Consider the following 21,764-nt stretch of genomic DNA (forward strand, 5'->3'; position numbering starts at 1 on the left):
CTTGGGGGCCCCTTGCCAGAGTGTCCATGGCCACCCACAAGGCCAGCTGGAGGGGATGTGTGGAGGTAGCCCTGCCCCAAATCCCTCTTGCCTCCCCTCCCCTGCCCCCATCGTTGCCCGCCCACCCACCTGAAGTCAGGGCCCACCCCACTGCTCCACACCCCAGCCTTCCCAGACACCCCAGATGAACACTCAGAGTACTGACTTCAACAACATGATAATAATGCTGATACTGTATCAAGTTCATCCTCAACATCAGTAAAGGGTAGTACCTGTACTGTAGTAAGTTTCAATTCTGTACTGTATTGTATACATTAGGAAGGTCATCTTGTGATCCTGGAACCAAAATCCTTATTTCCCATAGACCCTTGGTATCTTTTTACACAGTTTCTGTTTGCACAGTGTTTAAGAACATAACCACAGTGTAAATCGAGGCCTTACTGTATTTCCTTTTGCATGGAAGTAAACTCTAGGGATCAGAATACAGGTCTGGATTGCTAGTACTTCATAATAAAACAAACAACCACTGTCACTCATCCATTTTGGGGGTTTTGTGTGGAGTTTGGAAATGGACAGAGATTAAAGTTAGATTCCAAAAATACTGACTTTAGTAAAGAGAATTTTTTGTGAGCTTTAGTTTCTGCCGTGCAAAAATGAGCTTTATAAATCAGTGATCCATTTCCCCACTGAGAAGCTCAAGGGCTGAGAGAAGAGACAAAGGAAAGGTCTTGCTGTGGCATCAACAGGAAGTGCTGAGACAGAGAGCCTGCTAATAGTCAGCAGTTGAATGAATTTAGCGGCTAGGGGGCAGGGCAGAGGGAAACAGACATAGACTGGGATTCCAGACACAGCCCCTGCAGGTGGAGAATGAATCTCTTGCAATATATATGGACATGGGGATAACACAGTGCTTCTCATTGCTTTTCTTTTCTGTCTTCAAATCAGATAAACTAGTCTTCAGCTTTTTATCATCTCTTACTCTTTCCTTCTGCTTGTTATCTATTGAATAGGCTTGTGCTTTCATCTTCTAGTTTCCACATCACTGCCACAAGAACCATCTACACTACAGCCAATTGCTGCAGGTGCCCAAAATACTCAAGTCACCGCTCTTTAATCAAGTGTATGTTAGGAAATGATACTTAGGACTTAGGAAATGATACTTAGGTTCTATTTGTTTTATTTGTCTTAAATGTGCCTCACACACAAGGACAGATCTTTTTTTTTTTTTTTTTTTTTTTGGCTGAATCTCAGAGGTCAACAGATGAATATGTCCTTGGGAAAGGTAAGTGGGGAGAGGAAGATCTATCTACAAAAGAGTGATTACAGCACATTGTTCTATGAAATAACATTGGCTGCAGTGGCTAATGGTCTTGGATGCAAGTGGTTTAGTAGTCTTCCAGCTGGAAGAGTGGAGCTCAGACTACAGTGCCGAAAGCATAGGGTGTTACTGTAGATAGTAGATGTTTGGATGAGGATAGTAGAGAGTTTGGGTCCGTGATAAATTCATGGGGAAAATTCAACTAAGACAGCATTTTTAGAATAATTTCCATGCCAGCCAGATCCAGGACAGGGGATTTTGTGATGCTATCTGCTGACTTTCATTGGGATGAAAAAATTGGATTGATTAAAACAAAGAAAGAAAGAAAGACCAGATGACGTTACAGGGCATATCCATTCGCACTATAACATAAAGGAATGGAGCTTCATACTTTCAATGTATGTAACATGGTACTGTCAGAGTTTGTAGGTTTGGCCAGTAAGCACTTCTGTGCAAAGTATCTCTGGCATGCCCAAAGATTACATTGTATTTTGGAGTGTTACAGCACTGAATTGACTTGGCAATAGGCATTTGTAGCAAAAATGCATTGAACGATGGTTCAGCAATTTAGATAGTCAATGAATTGTAATATTTGTGTCATAGGTTCATGAATGCCATGATAGCAACATGAAATCTGCTTTAGTTGGGCTAAACATTGAGGTTTAGTGATGACAAATGACAGCAGTGAGCATTACTTAAAAGGAAAAAATGGATGTGTACATCTAATCCAAAGGCTAAAAAAGATAATAAGAAAATGCACAGTCCAGGAATATTGAATTTCCACTTATTGCTCACAGATAACTAGCTGTTATATATGTATCTTGATCTGTCCATATTCAGTTTAATTTATAACTGGGACAATTTGTTTCTGGATCCTGTTTATCCTACTTTGCCTTCCACTTTAATGGGTCTTGGAATTCATTGCATTATCGTGACCTTTTTGGGAGACGCAAGAAAGAAGTGGCTAAGAGGAGCCCTCCTTATGACCTGATTTAACAGTAACACCTTGATTATCTATCAGTATTATCTTTCTGTGTAGCTGTTGAAGGTAGGATTTTCAAAAGTGCTTATGTGACTTGGAAACGCAAGTTTCGTTGACTTTCAGTGGGACTTGTGCTCCCAAGTCATTTAGGCACCTTTTGTACTTTTACACTCCACACTTGCTTTTTATAGCTCCCACCAGCATAGTACTTGAGAAAGTTTTATGAGCAATATGTCATATGCACAAGTTTTTCTCTCTCCCTCGTGTGTATGCGTGTGTGTGTGTGAGAGAGAGAGATTATGGAAATGTTATTGTGAAAAGTTGGAATCTGCATTTGATTCTAAAGGCAGAGAGATTCACAGTTATTATGACCCTTCAAGGAAATAGTTCTGTAGTTGTGTGCCACCAACTGAAAAAGCTGTATCTTCCAATCCCATGGGTTTCCCTCATTTGATGAACAAATGACTTGGGTCATGCTGAATGATGCTATTGTAGTTGCTCATAGTTAAAAAGGGGGAAAAAGAGCCTCAGAAGTAGCTTGGGCCTATCTCCACCACTGGGAATGGTGTTTGCAATACTGAAGAAGACTTACTAGCACCATTTTATATTTGAAGTATCCCTTCCCACACTATTAGCTGATCATTAAAGCCCCTATCCAGCAAAGCACTTAAGCATGTGCTTAAATTGGAGCATATGACTAGTGCTTCACTTAAAGTTAAGTACAGGTTAACTGGATTAAGGTATAATTGATTCTAACCTTACACAGGAAAATGACTTCCCATTTGGCAATCCTAGTTAAACTGAAATATGTGTTAGTACTGCTGGTGAATCTGTTGGCAATTGAATCTATATAGTATTCCAGATATTCAATACATGCTTTTTGACATACTGTATACAGAGCTAGGAAAATAAAGCTAAACCAGGTACAGTGGAGAACAAAACAGTTAATTTTCTAAATTATTCCGTTAAATACCAGCTCTGTTTGTAGAGGAACTATTTGTACGGGTTTTTTTTAATTATTATTATTATTATTATTATTACAAATGAAAGAAGCTTTCGTGTGGCAGTATTTCTGGTTTGCTTTAGATTCTTACATGTAGCCCTTACATGCTTTGAGAGTGAATGATAAAAGGAGGAGTGATAAATAGGTTTTTCCAAAGATTCAAAAGTTCTCGAGTTACTGCCAGTGACAGATGGTTTGTCCTTGCTCATCACTTGTCTTCTTGACAGCATATCTCTGCTCTCTGCAAAATCTATCCCAGTTTGTACTCAAGTCCTTTAGAAGAAGAAAAATATTTTCTGTTACAGCCATGATGTTTCACATTGGGCCAATGGCATTCATGTTTGATCAAGTGGAATCCCTTCTTCACAATACAGTGCAGCATTTATTTTATAGGCAGTCTGGAAAATTGCTAGAGTTTGAGATTACTACCTAAGTTTGTAAGTGATCCCCAATTCTAAAGTTGCAAAGATTATAAGAATATTACTTTATATCAATACTGTAGATGCTTCTGATCTCCTATGAATAGAACTGCCTGCCCTAGGCGTTTGCCTCCCATACTCTCATTGAGTAGCACTTATGCAAGTATTCTCATAGATTTCAATATGATAGCTCATTTAACTACTTCTCAGTGTGTGAGTAAGGTGGCAGAATCGGGATCTTTGTGTTTGTTATTGCTTTATCTTTTCACAAAATTTGGTTTTCAGGTTGAACTGTTTGTGTGGCTGCTTTACTAGGACATAAAGAGTAACCGCCACTGGGACAAATCCTCAGGTGGTATAATGTATTATTGCTTCACTGGCTTCAATGGAACAATTCTAATTTACTCTAAGTAATTGTCCCTTAAAACCCAATATAAAATTAGCCTGCTAAAATGACGCTCGGATGTTTGCTGTTGAAGAGTTATGTGATATGGCAATACACATTTGGCAGTGTATCTTAACTCTCAACAGTGCTGGAAAGAGAGAGGAAGAAAAATCATTTCTTGAATTCTTCGGTTATACCATGACACTGTTGCACTCCCTGCACAATAAAGTTGCTGTGGATTGTGAAAGAAATGTCAGCTCAGCAGCACCAGGTCTTTTATTTAATATTGCTACTTTGGATGTGAATGTCAGGCAGATGTATTTCAGTGAGCGAAATAAAACAGTTTTTCACGTTTGAGATTCAAACCTGATACCAGGTAATTAACATATTGATATTTCAGTGTTGCAAGATTTCCAAGCAAGTCCCCAAGATGGTGATACCTATTGCTCCATGCAGCATTTTTTTATCTTTATTAAAAAAGAAAGGTGTTGGAGTGTTTTGACACTGTTTACATATCTGCATGGGTTCATCTGTGGCTAGAAAAGAGTTAATTGTTTCATTTAATACTTGTGAAGGATTTCATTTTTCATGTGCTTTCCAGACCTCATTATGAATGCATACTATAGTTTAGTTCAATTTTACCCTAAGATGTGAGTTGCATAAACAACACCATCACCTGCTTTCTGTCTCGTATGAAAATTTCCAGTCTGTCCCTTTTATGTGTGCAGAGCACTACTTTCTGTCACAAAGCCAGCAATATGGGCAGATGAGTTCCAAAGCTGCACAGTACTCAAAGGTTTGGGGTTATTAAACTCCCTAACTTGTGGGTGCCCCCTACCAATTTGTTTTTAATGCTTTTAACTTACAGGTATCAGATTCCTTTTAATTACTGCCCTCACTCTCATTGAATGTATTGGTTTATATATTCCTTTGACCCCTTCCACAAAATGCAGAGTCCATGCCAGCTCACTGGGTATGCATGAAGATGTTTACCTAGACCACAAAGAAATGATATTCTTCCTTTAGTGGATCATCCTCTCGGATGCCAAATGAATGCTTTAACTTTGCGAACACATGAGTAATAAAAAATAATTTAAAACAGTTTTATTACATGGCCTCCATGACATTATTATGTGGCCTTTTAGTTATGAGTACTGAGGTTTAATTTGAACCAGAAATGTTCTTTGCTTCTAATATCTCTCTGTTCATTAAGGCATTCTTATTTGGTCTCCTCCCTCCCCAGTGAAGATGCAATGGACTCCTTAAATGAACAAAACTGCAAACTCAGTAGAAAGTCAAGGGCATTGTGGAACGTTATGTCATGACACTAAAGGCATGCCTTGTCCAAGTAATGACTTTTTACTGACAGATAATTGGATCTAGGCTGTATTAGTGCTAGCTTTGATTTTTTTTTACTGTTCTAATATAATAATGAACTTGTAAACTTGTGCTTCATAACTGCTGATCAAGAGGACTGTTCTATGTTAGATTATGCATATTATTATTTTATCATCAACTACTTTCAGAAAGCTGCAGTGTTCAATGTCAGACTGATTTGAGTTTCAAAACAGTTCCTCTAAGGAGGAGGAGTCTATAAAATATTTGATTGGGTTATTAAAATCTTTCTATTGTGCCCAAACTCTGAATTTTTGTGGCATACTACAAAAGCACATAAGCACAATAATGTAAACATGTCCAAAAGATATTAATAGTAGAGTGGTGGTGATAGGAGAGTAGGGCTAGGCACCGTAACCACAGTACCGTACCCACAGCTAGTAAGAGAAAGTCCCTATCCTGAAGAGCTTACAATCTATACAGACAAGTTTGGGAGATAGGGAATAGTATTAGCATCATCATTTTGCAGATAGGAAAGTTCTACAAAGAGGGTGAAATACTGACTCTATTGAAGTTAATGAGAGCTTTGCACTGATTCCAGTGGGTTCAGCATTTCATCCAGAGACATTGTTGCCCAAGGTCACACAGGAAGTCTGTGGCAGAGCCAGGGCCGGCTCCAGGCACCAGCCCAGCAAGCAGGTGCTTGGGGCGGCCAACGGAGAGAGGCGGCACGTCCGGCTCTTCAGTGGCAATTCGACAGTGGGTCCCTCACTCCCTCTCGGAGTGAAGGACCAGCCGCCGAAGACTGAAGCTGCTGCGGTAGAGCAGATCGCGATCGCGTCTTATCTTTTTTCTTTCTTTCTTTTTTTTTGCTGCTTGGGGTGGCAAAAGTCCTGGAGCCGGCCCTAGGCAGAGCCAATAATTGAACCCTCATCTCCTGACTCCCAGTCTGATCACTTAACCACAAGACTATCGTTTATGGAAGAAAATCCACCTCTTCAGAAACTTTCCTAACCCCATGATCAACCTCCCAAAGATTCACCTTCAACCCTAAAAAAATTCAGAGGGGAAAAGATACTGAAATCTAAACTCTTCTCTGGCAGCCTTCAGGGCAAAGTGAATTCCTAAAACAATGACAATTCACTAAGAATGTGAGTCCTTTGTTCTAAGACTGCAGAGATGTTAATTACTCACTTCGTTTTGTATGTTCTCCTATAACATGTGTGATCCCCTTGTTCTTAATCTGTCCACCTTGTCCTTAGCTTGGCCACTCTGATCACCTTCCCAGACCTGAGGAGGAGCTCTGTGACATTCAACACTTGTTCCTTCCACCAACAGAAGGTGGTCCAATGAAAGATATTAAATCACCCACCTTCTCTCTCTCATTGGCTACGGGTCACAGGTGTTTGTAGTGCCTTGGAGGGGCTGAAGTCTGAACAAATACATGTTGCATTTGTATCAGTATGTAATTTTAAAAAAGTGAACCTCAAAGGTCTTGATCTGCTGAAGATGTCCTGGCTGACTGAAGGTTAAAAAGCTGACTGCATTATATAAAGAGCCAAATAAGTCAGAAACCAAATTTGAAATAGAAGATAAGGTGGATCAAACCAGTTCCTTGGATATATAGCAGCAATCATCCTCATTTTGCGTTTTAATTAGAGTTGGGTGAATTATTTTCAGCAGATATTAAATTTGCCAAAAATGTATTCTGTGGGCACCAAAATTCATGAATTTTCATGAATATGTACAAATGCACCAAATAATTTTAGCCAAAAAAAAAAAAAAATTGGGGGGGACTGAGATGCCATTCAGAAATTAGCCAGAGAAGGAGGAGAGTGGTGGTACCAATCCTTTCCTTGTAAGTTTTAGCCCAGTCTCCTGGAATGGGGGAGACCCACATTGTGTTCCCCCTCTTCCTGATGTGAAGAAGGGATTGGAACTTGAGTCTATGGCATTTCAGGACAGTGCCCCAGTCACAGATACTCTGATGTGAATATTTCCCAATCTCTTACGTTAAATTGTTCCACTTTGTATTGTTCAACCGGAGTGATTGAGAGAGCTCCATATCAGAATACCCCATAGCCATGACACTCTCCTGCAATGTCAGAAACTCAAGTTCAAATGCCATCTTCATAACAGGCAGAGAGGGGAATTGAACCCTGGTCTCCCATATCTGGTGAGTGCCTTAACTACTAGGCTACAGCTTATAAGGGAAGTACCACTTTTATCTCCTCCTCCTTCTGCAATTTCATAATATAGCCCTTAAAAAGGTGCAGAAACAAAATGTTTGGGATCAAACAAATTATTTCATTTGACCCAAAACTGACTTTTCCAATTTGGTTTGATCCAAACTCTTTTTTCCCCTCCGATTTTTTTTCAGAACTGAAAAATCAGTTATTCACCCAGATCTTAATTAGAGCTGGGCAAGGAATGGGAACTCTGTTTCATGGAGGATTTAGAGATTTCAAAATTCGGTTACATTCCAATTTAGTGTAAAAGCCCCAAATTCTCCACAAATCGGAATTACCGTTCTCTGCTCGTCTCTAGTCAGAGCCCAGGCTTCAGGGCAGTCCATCTGGGAAGCTGTCCTGTAGCCTGGAAACCTGGACTTCTAAGGGGCCCCGAACTTAGGAGCTAGGGCTTTTGGGCTCTTGGCTCCCCATCAGCCCACCAAGCAGGCTGCTGAGGAGCAAGGTAGGCACCAGGCAGGTTTTGACAACTGTCTGGCAGGTAAGAGTCTGTTGAAAATCTGCCTGGTTTCTGGCAGCAATTCCTCAGAATTGACATGGTCCTGCGGAATGTGTTGATTTCAGCAAATCTGCAAATTACAACTAAAAATGTTTCTTTTGAATTTTTCTTAATTTAGTCTTTAACTTTCTATGGCATGACAGTACTAGGAAATTTTCTTTAGGAGGAAGTGCTGGACTATTACTACTCCCTCAATTTCTAAACTCTCTCTTCTCTTATTATTGGTTATCTTCCATCTGATTTGATACATGATATCTGATCAGACCAGTGACGGCCAGGATGTGTGCTATGTTGCTTCACATCATTTCACTGTTCAGTTCTATCTTGTCGCTGTAGGTGTGTCATAAAAGTCTACTGTGGGGAATTCAACAAAATATCAAAATAATATATTATTATTACCAAATGCGCAAGTGGTACAATAAAGATGGAAAAAAGTTCAAAATACAAAGTAGGGAGTAGAAACAGAGATGTGTAACTCAAAACAAACAAACAACAAAGAAAAAATGTCACAAGGGCTCCGGGAAACCCATTTTAATCATTCAGTGGTTGTGGGGTACTCTGTGTAGGGTCTTGAAGTCCTCTTGATAGACCAGCATCAGATGAGCAGCTCATTCATCAGGTGTATAGCATGCTCAACCACACCTCAGTTACACAGAGGGCTGTTGCTGAGTCCCCAGATGTGGTCATTGGCTGCACACACTACCCCGTGGCATCTGAAATGGCTGAGCTTGCACCAGAGATAACATGGCAGCTCAAAGCCAGGCAGTCTCTCTCCTGGCTGAATGATGAGGAAGGAGTTTCTTACAAAGGGAGCAGCTCTTTCCTGTTCTGCTTGTCACAATGAATAAGTAAGTTTGTGTGCGTGACTTGCGCAGCTAATGCACAAACACTGCGTAGCTTGGCACTAGCTCTCTGCTTCTCAGTTGCCTCTCTGTGCTCCTGTGTGGTTAAACTCTTCCAACAGGGTAGTAGATGTACAACTGATTGGAACAATGAGAATAAAAACAGAGGCTATCAAAGTAACAAGCAAAGAGCCCTCTCTACTATCTCATCTCTTAACATCAGGCATTATACATGAGAAACCTTCTTGACAAAATCCAGGAGATGCCACACTTACCTCTTCTCAAAGATAAATGGGGAGCCCCTTGCCACTGACTCATCAGTAGGACCAATCAAAATAACATGACAAAATAGTAGAACCAGTATAATAACATGGAGAATATAATTAGGGTGACCAGATGTCCCAATTTTATAGGGGCAATCCCGATTTTTGGATCTTTTTCTTATATAGGATCCTATAACCCCCCACCCCCGTTCCGATTTTTGCTGTCTGGTTACCCTAAATATAATGCACTGTATCTAAATTCAATGTTAGGTCATGAATTACTACAAATAATGTTTAAATTTACCCAGAGATACATTAACACAACAATCTCATTTCCCCAAATGATCATCTCAGCACTGGAGAGAGTTTCCTATCTAAGGCCTATTTATATGTAGCTGCCCAGAACCTGCTTTCAGTCTCTCTCTAGTTTAGAATTTCCTGTACTGCGCATCAATATAGCAAGTGAGAACTGACCCCAGTTCCAATGCCTCTGAATTAATAATGGTGGTTTTCAGTTCTGGGGATCTTACCTCTCTCTTAAGATTAGTAACCAGTTAAATCTCTCTCCTTTGGTCATAGTATTATATAAATTACAATCATCCCAAAGCCAAAAATCAGTGCTGTGCATCCCACCGGCCTCAATAACAGTAGACTACTACCATTCATCTACCACAATGTCAATGTTGTTTTATGCTTTCACAAAGCAGCATTACAATACCTGGCTTCCTTCCCCTGTGATTTATAGCAGTTCTAGGTGCTTACTGTTTTAGAGCCAATATCGGTAGAGTTACCAGATCAAGCAAAGCCAATCTTGGTTTAGTTTGCAATGCCTGTTCATTTGAACCCAGTAGAACGAACTGAGATGTCCAGACATTTTTGACATTCTTCTATGATTTTTCCCTCCTCTGCTTCCTCCTCCCCACTTCCTACTTTGGTGTGAAAGTCAGATCCTGCAGCTGCCTCTTTCCTGGGCTCATGACATTGCCAGCCCACTCATCTCGCCTCCTCTTCTTTTTCTTTCTCTTTGTTCCTCCCCTGAGTGAGTCTTGCCCACGAAATGAAGAATGATAGCACAGAATAAAGAAGGGGAGATAGCATCTTGGACCCACCACAAAGACAGCTTTTGGAATCTGTTTCAGTGACAAGATAGAAGTGGGAGGGGACAGCAAGGGACCTGTGAAAACAGAGGCAAGAGTAGGTCATTCTTTACATGTAGTCTCCCAAAACTGCCACAATGACACATTCCTCTTTCTCTCTCAAAAATATCTTTCTCCACCTATTCCTCCATTCATATAATTCCCAAATGTTTTAATCTGGATGACCAGAATCTCCACATTTCCTTCCCACTCACACATCCAAGATAGGTGAACATTGAGAAGATGTCATAGTTTGGAGATTTAGAAATTTGGTCAGTCTGAGACAATAGCTATCTTGTCTGAATGCACTGATTCTTTGCCATTCTTTCTTCTGCTCCATCTCTCCATACAGTGTTAAAGCAAAAATGATTTAATTTTCTTCTGAATCAACTGAATCCTATTTTCTTCTGTTATGCCTGCAATGAAATATATTTCCATCTTTAATTAGCAAGTCAAACAATAACACAAATGCGTCTGCTAAAGGTTCTCTATCCTCAGTTGAATAACAGAGGTCTTTCAGAGCATGTGCTCCTTTTGTTGTCATTTGCAGAGAGCATCCATTCCATTTATCTATCTATTTATTTAATTAGCTTTTATAAATAAGCTGACTGATAGCTGCTTTGTTCTCTATTTCAGGTTGTGGAGACTAATTTGGTTGCTTTTGACTGTCACTGGATCATTATAAATGAGGTAACTATCAACCAAATGTTGTGAAGCATGAATCCTGTTTTCATACATACTGACAGTGTTCACGCTGGTCTTTGCCAACAGGAAGCAGTAACTACAGCAAAGTCGAGGCATGGGAGTGAGAGCATTCCTTAATAAAATCAGAATGACAAGTTTTGGGGCTTTGTTGTTTTTGTTTTGTTTTAAATAAAAGGCCTTGTATCAATAAAACAAATGAAAAACAGTCCCCTACTGAGTATGTTTAGCCTTTCCTTTTGGCTTGAGCTGCCTACTTTGGGAGATCTTTCATTTAAAAAAAAAAAAAAAAATTTCAAGCAAACAAACCAACCCCTCCCTCCCAAAAAAAACAATTCTTTGTGAGCACAGTGACTGCTTCCTAGTGACGTGCTTGTGTTCCATTTATATTTAAATGTTGTTTCTAAAACTTGTATGTGTTCTTCCCTTTGCCCCTTTAAAAAGCACAAGGATTAAGTAGTTCAGTATGGGCTGGTACTAAAACCCACTGAAGATAGAGCCATATATGAATATGTATAAATAGTGAACAGGAGGAACCTTTTTCAAGTACAAACATATCTGTTTTCAAATCTGTCTGAGTCTGACCTTGTGGGAATTTTTGCAAAGACGATTGATTAAAGGATCTGTTTTTAATTATGAAATAAACTCTACCATAAATGCTTGCCAGGCAACATCTGATAGGTCAAAAAGCAGAGGAGCTACACATAGAAAACACTGCGCAGTGAAGTTGTTTTTGGATTATACAGTGTTCAAATTTTTCTGTTGTTTTAAAAGGAGTCATTTATTATGTCTACAAAATGCTTAATTGGAGAGATAATTATTCCCAAGTTTAATGTATAGTACCTATATCTGTATATTTTTTGTAAAACACTGTTTAGAGAAATGACATGTGTAATCCCTGATCTGATTTTGACTGGCCACACACTTCTGTTTTCATAGTCGGTCATTAGTTATCCATTGTTATAATACAATAAACAAATCAGAGTTGGTTTATTGATTCCGGTTTATGTTAATGGGAAAGCTCACCTCAGAAGCAGCATCTGGTTACAGTTAGGTCCTGTTTTACCTTGTCTTTCTAAACTACAGGAAGGTCACAAGGTGAACCTATAGGTATAATCAACCATTTTTCAGTTAGCCTAGATTAGAATTCAGTCATCTTCCTGGTTCTTTGCTCTGGTGACCAGTAAATCACTTCCACTGTTTAAAGTTACCAGATACTATTAAAAATTATCATTTTCCCCAATTCCTATTCAAGTCAATGGGAGTCTCTCCATTCACTTCAGTAGGAGTTGGATTAAGCCCATAATTCATAGTTAGCCAAAATGCTGGTAAATCACTTGGGTGGAAGTTCTTAATGATTGATGAATATCATATCTTCTTATCATTTTAGTCAATTTTAAATGAATTTGAACTTTAAAAGAAAAACATTAGTGTAGTAAACTAGAAAAGCTCTGGTCATAGTACATGTTTTCTATATGCTGTAGAACCTACAGAGTCACAAATCAGTTGTTCTGTGAAATGGATTCTGCCCTATGAGCCATATCCATGCATGAGAGGGTAAAATGAAGTTTTCTCTGTTCTAGCATTTTAAATATTTGCAATATTTTGAGGACATTAAAATCAGATCAGAATCAAATAACATCTGTTCACGGTGGCAAAAACTGAATCAAGATTGGACTTCGACCTATCATTTATACAACATTTTTTCCTTTGTTACTTCTTTTGATGTCACCTTATTCAGACCATAACAAAAATGTGAATATATTCCAGATGGTGAATGTTTGGGAACAGTATTCTGCCTTTTATGTCACTTTACCAGTACACTACAGAAAAATACCTTTTTCCACTTTGATGACAATGGGAGATTTGAAAGTGGAGTGATGGCTGCCTATGCCCTTTATTGTTTAGTTTTCTGTGTTGTTGTAGCTGTGTTGTGCCCAGAATATTAGAGAAACAAGTCTAGTGTGGTAAGTAGACTTACTCCACACACACACACACACACACACACACACACACACACACACGCAATCTAGTTGCCAATTACTGTATCCTTTGGATTTACACAATGGGCCAGACTGGGAACTCCATGTTCACAGTGGCATGTAGTTATTCACACAAGTACTCCCATTCCAGTAAATCTAGCCCTTTTTGATGGATGTGTTGTTTTGACTAAATCAGAGCCACCAAGAAAGTGACTATAGCCTACCCTAAACCTAGAACTTAGGTCAACCTAGCTACATCACTCAGTATGTGAAAGATTCAAACCCCTGAGAGATGCAGTGAAGCCGACCTAAGCCCCCGTGTAGACCCCACTAGGTAGACAGAAGAATTCTTCCATTGACCTAGCTAACACCTCTGAGAGGTGAAATTACTACAGGGATGGAAGAACACCTGCTGTTGCTGTCGTAAGTGTCTACACTACAGCTGTGCCACCGCAGTGTTTCTAGTATAGACATACCCTATTTTACATGTCTTTTCTAATCCTCTAGTCTTCAGCATTTAAGATGAATTATGCAAATGAGAAATACATTATTTGGCAAACAGTTAAAATAACAGCTTACAACTAGCTGCCAAATAAAAATTAGGAATGTATTCCCTTATACTTTTGGATTGGAAACAAAAAAATCTGAACAGAAATGCCATTCATGCTATGAATCTGCCTAGTTTATTGGGTTGCGTATATTACTTCAATTGCTTATTTTAAAAGGCAATAATGCTTGGTAACATTTACTTAATTTTATTGTCCTATTAGTTGATGTTTAAGGTGATGTATTAAATTAGCCTTGACAATGTGCATCTAATGGGAATTACTATGGAAATTTGAAATAAATAAATATATAATAAAATGTTACCTTTAATACATTACCATATATATTGTATTGAAGGCTTCATAAAAATGAGGTTGCACAATTTCATATGTCACAACCAATCATGTTAGTACTTGGTAATAATACCAATCTCCTCTCCCTGATCAATGAATTCAGTTGAGAAAACCCTCTCCAAATAAATATTTCCATCTCTTCAGGGCCCTACAACAGCAGATGGCATTGTTCTTTATTTAAATTTCACAAGATTCAGAGATTTGGATATATACAAACCACAGGTTGAGTAATAGATATGAGAAGGGGTTTCTCTCTGTTTCTGTTTTCCTTCTCTGCCACAATAAATTTAACCTCTGGCAGCCTAAGGGAATCAGGCTAAATTCTCTTGTCACCCTTTTGTCATATTTGTGCATTCATTACAAATTTTATTTTTAGCTGATAGTAGGAATCGAGAGAAATTGTATGTCTCTATTTAACATGAAAGAAATGGTTTATTTATTTATTTATTTGTAAATAGGTGGCTTACTTTAGTTATTTATTAAACTGTGCAATGTAATCCCACTATGCCCAGTGCTGTCACCTGTTTCCTACTGCTCTCTCTTCAGAGGACAGCCCAAAGCTCTTTGCACTGCTCACAGTTATTATAGGTGAAACACCTTTGAAAAATGTAAATGTTGAACCATTAAAGTTACACATTTTTCAAACAGTTAAAAGGGAGGCTCTTGGATGCATGCGCACAGCTCAAACAGATTTAAATGGGAGGCTCATGTGCATGCATCCATATGCAGAATTTGGCTTTATCTATCTGTCCAAAAAGAACTGGGTCCTAGTTGTTGGGGTCTGTTTCTTCATTGTTATATAAGTGTAACACAGTACTATGAAGATGAGGCAAGGGTAGGTCATACTGTGAAATTAAGAGTCAACTTTTGAAGTTGTGGTAGATCCCAGAAAGTAATTAACTGGATTTCACTAACTTATGTAATGGCACATTTTAAACACATGCAGTAGATTGATGCACAATAATTACTTGAGGGATGTTACAGGGTAGCTGACTCCTGAGGGTGGTCAGGTCCTCAGCCTACCTATGACAGGCTGTGCTAAAGAGAATGAGACAACCAACACCCATCTGTGGATAATTGATTAACTACTGCCCAGCTATTCAGGCAATTAGTTAAGGAACACCTGGGCTTTATAAACAGTTATGTGGGCTCAGACAGGGGAGATCACAGGGAAGAAATGTTGGGAAAAGAACTCCTCAGGGGGAGCTGGCTAGGAAGCTACTCCCAGGGGGTAACAAAGACTGATGAGGGGAGGAAGTGCCAAGGGGAGGACTTCTTGGGAGGGCTTCTCAGGAGGAGCTGCTGAGAGATCTCATCAGGAAAGAAGGCCAAGGAAGAGTGCTCCTAACTGGGGAGGCTCCAGAACGAAGGACTGTGAATGCCAACCCTCAGCAAAACCTGGTCCGAATGGAAGGACTTCACAGGTAGCAGCAGGAGCCCCAGACCAAAGGAATTATATTCTGTTCCCAGGAAGGGTCATCGTGGGTTTGACCTTTGCAGGTACCTTGGCCCAAGTCAAGAGAGACTTCCCCAACTGAAGGCAAGAGGCCCTTACTCCAGGGGTACGGTTCTGGATCAATAGGGCTTCATGGGTAAGGGACGTGGACATCAGGGGGGTTGATGGACTAAGGTTAACTCAGCTCCTTCCCCCTCTAACTAGGATGCTAGGGTCAAGACCTAGTTGTGTAATGTTCTGCCTTTGGGTTAAGTTAATTACAGTGCTGATGGGGCACTGCTTAATATACACATGCAGAAACTGATGCAGGGAGTTAACTGTAGCGCTGCACTAGGCCACAAGGGACACTCCAGGGGTGAGGGCCTCATTATAAGGAGCTTCATTAAACCCTTCCATTTTAAAATAATTGCAATAGCTCATGTATTTTATACTACTCTATTTTTTGTATTGTGCTTGCCACCTATACAGACTCATATAGCCCCCTCCCCAGAGGTGTGGCTTAAGCTTCCTCTCTGGTGCTTATTATTTGGAGTGGCTTCTCCCCTCTCCTCAAATGGGTTGGGTCCCAGGTTCTTTTTTTGTGATGGCTGGTGTCTCCACCCAGGGTGACTCCTCACTGTGCCCAGGACACAAAGGGTGTTACCCTTGGGAAAATGAATAATGCTATCGCTGCTAGCCAGGCATATGAAACCCAGTTCACCGTGAACAATGGAGCACATCAACACAAACTATGGCCAAGGAATGGCACACTCCAAACCAACAATATAACAATGGGGGACATTACGAGGGGCAGGAAAATAGGATCTGGAGAAGGAGAGGGTTAGGTTAACTAATAAATACTAACCATGAATAAACCAAGTTCCCCACCTCCCAACACTCATAACTTTCATAATCCGTCCTTGCCTCCCTACCACCTTCCCAGCCAAATGATATGGTAATGAGTGTGGAGAGGAGTGCTGCAGCACTGTGAATGTTGGCCAGCTTAAACCAAAAGGATACCTTTACTGTGTCTTCATCCCTGGGTGGACAGCATGCTTTCCTAGCAACCTGGTCTGGGGTTCTGTGGAGGTCTAGGCTGACTCTCCAGAGCCAGCTCCAGGTCAGATCACTGCCATTCTAGCTGCTGGTCTCTGCAGGGTTGGAACTGTCTGTTCCATGGACTAGGTCTCACCGCAGCTCAAAGACTCCTTTTGAGTGGAAGGGGAGTTAATCAGAGACTCCCTGAGCTGTTCTGCTTCTCTCTCTTGACTCCTAAACTCAATGCTCAAAAATTAAACTTGTCTCTTTGCATCTGCGTCAGGGTGTCCCTTTATGATGGAGGGGCTGAGCAGACCTGGCTTATCTTTGGTCAAATCGTGCTCTTCAGAAGTCTCCTATGGGCCTCAGCAGGGGTTTCTAGTCTATTCTGTCCCTATACCTGATTCCAGCCATGCTGGGAAATGGTGCCAAAAGGGATTTGGTAGCCATTTTTGTTGTAGTCCATAGAATAGGGTTTGCTAGAGGCTCAGGTCAAATGTGGGTTACGCTGCTGAGTTACCTCTCGCTATCATTCAAGTTAGGCAGGTGGTAACTAATATAAACTGGTATTCTGAAACCAATAGCAGTGCATCTCTGCCACTTTCAACCTATATGTCTGTAGGTTGCTTCAGAGCAGGCAGAATGAGCTAGCTCTGCAGTGGTCGTTAGTTCTAGATGCCTGATCCATGGCCTGAAATTGGTTTTTCATTCTTCTCTTAAGTTCCTTCTCCAAGTTCTGTCATCACTCCATTTGTACTAATGACAACACTCTCCCTAGTCTCGGTTCTGAGAGGAAAAAAGAAAAGATTTGGCCCAAGCTATCAAAATCTATTATACTGAAACTCTGCCTTTAGAAAATCTGAATCTCTTTTTAATGCATACTAGGCCCAGAAACTGGGCCAGTTGGTGTCCTGTTTTTCTATTTCTTTCTTCTTGGCTTTCAGTACTTGTAAAATAGATCATCTGGCACTCTTATACTATAGAGAGAAGGTAGGTGAGGTAATATCTTTCTTTGGACCAACTTCTGTTGATGGAAGGTGCAAGATTTTTGAGTTTCATGGAGCTCTTCCTCGTGTCTGGAGAAGATAACTAGAATGTCACTTGTACCTGAGAAAGAGCACTCTGAAGGTCGAAAGTGTGCCCCTTCCCCCAACAGAAATTGGTCCAACAAAAGGTATTATCTCACTTGCCTTGTTTCTCTCATATCCTGGGACCAACAAGGCTACAGCACTGCAAACAACCCTTATAGCCTTCATTTAAATTGAAATGCAAATGGTTTCCTCCTATGAATTAGTCCCTTGATCTAGTTTTCTTGTCATTATAGACCATCTCTTCAGCTCAAATCTAAAAATCAGAACAAGTGAAGGATGATCTGATAGTCTTATTTTGTACAATAGAACATGTTCTTGCTGTCTGTCAATCCCAAGAGAAAATACTGGCAGAATTAATTGAATGAGGCAAAGAAGTTTATTTTCATCAAATTGTCCTGATTTAAGCTGGACTTGGGTTTGTGGGTAACAGTTTTGCAATTGCGACGTTAAACTAAAAAGGAAACTTTTATAATACCAGTACAGTCCACGGAATCTAAAGTACATTTGTCATGAATCTGTTCAGTGTATTTATTATATTGTTTCATCAAACTGACAATTCCCACATTGCTCATGTCTCTTTGGTGTTTGTTTGGACTTTGCTTTTAGTCTCCAGAAAATTATTTTAAAATACACACTATGTCTGAAGTCTGACAATGACCTAGAGGCAAAACCCAGAGAATTCTAATTAAAATGCACAAAACTGCTGAATACAGAGAAAAATATGCTGTGCTTTTGGGAGAAAAAATGATAAATGTTTGCACAGCTAAAAGTCAAAACCTCTTATAAAATGTTAGTTGGCGGTGTAGCATGCCATGTGGGTATGATTTTTCACAGTATTGAAAAAAAAATTTGACAGCCTCTCTGTTCCAATATAGTCAAGATGTCGAACAAAAACCAAATGATCATGCATAGTGAACTTCCCATAAGTACTATGATTGATTAAAAGGTGTGGTGTAGAATATAGATAATATTCTTTTTAACTGCCCTCTATGATTATATTGCAGGTGTATTAAAAATGACTTGCATTTTGCCAAAGAAACAACTTTTTTCTTTCTTGTAGCTAGTGAAATGATACAGACTAAATGAAAAGACGGCATATTAAGCTGAGAAATACCATTATCTATGGTACATTAAGGATTAATCGACCAGACATGCAGGATATTACACTGGACACAGCTGATGCCAGGTGTTATTTTGTTTGCAGAAAAATCTATATTTCATAAAGAACATAAATAACAGATGAGGCCAAAAGCTGTGACATGCTATGAAGAAGAATAAAATAGGTTTATTGTAGTCAAGAGAATTGATGTTAAAATTCACAACTCTTAGCATATTCTTCTTCATGGCTTTAAAGAAAATAAACAAAATGGAGCTATACCTGAACCATTTGTTGCAGAAGATTTTGCTTTAAGCATGTTAATTGTAGCCAGAAAAATACATCAGGATTGTTGTTTACAATTAAAAACCAGCATTTTCAGAAGTATGTGGTTTGCTTTTTGCAGAAAGGAAACTGCATTGTGATCTTAAATTTGAATATTTGTGCCTCCAAATATGTGATTGTGGGCACAGACCATGAAGTTAGAAGCACAAGTGCCCTGATTTGCTCCTGTAATTCATTTACAGACACAACGATGCATTTGCAGTTTTCTTTAAAAAAGAAAAAAAGGGGGGGGGGGAGGAGCTGGGTCTTAGACCTTGGGGAAATGTACCTCAAAATGTTTGCTTTCTATTGGAATTCAGAATTACTACTCTAAGATGCATACTAGTGATGATGTAGCCTCAAAAGTCTCTCTCTCTCTCTCTTTTTTTTTTAAATGGTATCCAAAAGATTATCTACTCAGAGGAAGATGACCTAAACCTCTTCAGTCTGAAAGTCATGCTGGAAATTTCAGTATAACAAAATTTCTCATAGGATTTTTGCAAACTTTAGCATGGAACATTAAACTCTTATGTTTCCAAAATGTTTAGGACATCAAGTACATTCTGATAAACAGGGTCAGCTCATCAGGGGAAATAAGCAAATGATTCACTCTGCTGAGGGACAGACCCTAGGTTTGAGCGAGATCGCTGCAGATAAATTGTGTTGTGCCATACAATATTTCAGTAACTGCTTCTGTTCAGAAAAAATAGACAAAAAGAGATGAGAGAACCCCCAAAATGGGGTTAACTAAACCTCTTTAGTCCTCAGAAAATATTCAAATTCAAGTTTTGAAAAAAGGTTTGGGTCAATTCTTATTGTTTAATTAATTAATCATACCAAATTCAGGGTCATATCCACAGCTAGTGTAAAACAGCATAGCCTCAACTCTTTACATACACACACATACCCTCACACCACATTCCTCTCCAAAGCAAAATATCCAGTAAATGTTAACTTAGTGATTTCTTTAAAGTGTGTCCCCCTAGCTGTGGGTGCTCAGCTTTCAACCAGAATAGAAACCTTATGAATAAAAGGCAGGTTTTAAATTAGATCGTGCTATAGACAAGAACACTCACACAACCTTGAATGCCCTAATGCTTTCCTTTCTCTCTCCCCCTAGTGCTCATTTTGATAAATTGTTAGTTAATTACTAAATTGTGTGTAGGTTCTTGATATTCTTTTTCCAGGAAATGAACACTTAAGACCCAAATAATTGTCTGTACCTCCTGATGTAATGCCACACTTAGCAATACTTTATACTATGTCGTCCTACGGTCTTAAACATTATCTGTTGTGAAACACTTTAAAGTAAAAGATCAAAGGGAAAGGGGGGGAACCCCAATCTGAGCCCAGTTACACCTTCCAGGTCTCTCTCTAGGCTTCAGCGTAGCATATCTAAGCATGTGATACGATTATAGAAATGGTAGGCTAGTCATTTTAATGAACATGCATCTGTTTTTATTTAAGGACATGACAGCACTGAATAAATGCAGTACAGTGATACCACGTCTCTCAGCACTTTCAGTTTATTTTTCATTTATAATCTGGTGGTGACATTTCAATATTTTAACTTTTATACATATTCTGTGCCTGATCTTATCTTACAGGAAATAAATGATGTGGATGTGCAGGAGCTAGTGAGAAGGTCAATTGGAAGGTTAACAATTATTCGACAGACATTTCCAGTCCCACAGAACAGCAGTCAACGCTGTTTCCGTGGCAACCACAGAATATCTTCATCACTGTGTGATCCGAAGGACCCTTTCTCCCAGAACATGGAGGTATCTTCATACTAATATTTTCTCGCCTGTGTGCTAGCTTTATAGACAGCTGCTGGGAAAACTTTGAGTTTAGTGTAATTTTTGACTCCTTATTTTTAATATTCTTCTGTGTGGCATATCCTAATGGTTCATGCATAAAACAATGAAATGGCTTAGCTGTTTGGGTGCCGTCTTGGTGACTAGAGCTACATATCTAGCCTAAGCCACAGCAAGGCAGGGAAATCAGAAAGAAACAACTCAGCATCCGGAAGAAGGGGTATTGAATTGCTGAGTTTTATATTGCTGAGATTAATTCAACCAAGAATTGCCTCTGCAGAGCCACACCATAAGAATCTCGTACCATATTTCTCAAGCCACAGAACTGGTAATACTAGTAAAGCCATCCTGGAGAGCTTCTGCCTAAAGATTCAGAACCAAGTATTTTAAAACTTCGGTGTCTCAAGCTAAATACCTAAATCCGTATTTATGTACCTAAGTGTCCTTATTGTCAGAGATTCTGAGTATGGATTTTACTGACTCCATGGAGATATCCTATTTATGCCAATACATTCCACCATCCACCCACTGCAAGCATATTCCATATATAGACTGTGAAAGCAAAGGGATAACAAGATAACAACATATATTTTTAAACCCACTTCTATGCTCCTGATCTGTCGTTGAAAATGTTTAAATTAAGATTGATCTTTTTTCAGTAAACAGACTTTTTTGACAAAACATTTGAATTTTCTCCAAAATTTTCTTTACTATTTTGTTTTTTTTTTTTTTAATTTGCAGCTCTTACATTTTGTTTGTTTTCCCTCAACTCTGATTTTAAAAGGTCCCAATAAACAAATGGTGGGATTTTTTCAAAATGTAAAAATTTCAGGAATGAAAATCACTTATAAAATATTTAGGACTAAAAAAAGTATTTAGATCTTTTATTTCATTTTTTAAAGTAATATTTTGTCAGTGAAAAATTATTTTCTCTCTTGATTTTGATTTA

General features: G+C 39.2%; 1 protein-coding gene across 1 annotated transcript in view; it reads left to right on the plus strand.

Moving 5' to 3' along the window:
- Positions 1-21,764, plus strand: part of GRID2 (glutamate ionotropic receptor delta type subunit 2) — a 1,011,959-nt gene that overhangs the window by 652,578 nt on the left and 337,617 nt on the right. The window contains exons 5-6 of the mRNA XM_054030820.1: positions 11,068-11,121; positions 20,606-20,779. Coding sequence (XP_053886795.1) covers positions 11,068-11,121; positions 20,606-20,779 — 228 coding nt within the window. The remainder of the gene's footprint in view (positions 1-11,067; positions 11,122-20,605; positions 20,780-21,764) is intronic.

This window comes from Malaclemys terrapin, chromosome 5 (genome assembly GCF_027887155.1).
Source record: "Malaclemys terrapin pileata isolate rMalTer1 chromosome 5, rMalTer1.hap1, whole genome shotgun sequence".
In the NCBI taxonomy this organism is placed as follows: domain Eukaryota; kingdom Metazoa; phylum Chordata; order Testudines; family Emydidae; genus Malaclemys; species Malaclemys terrapin.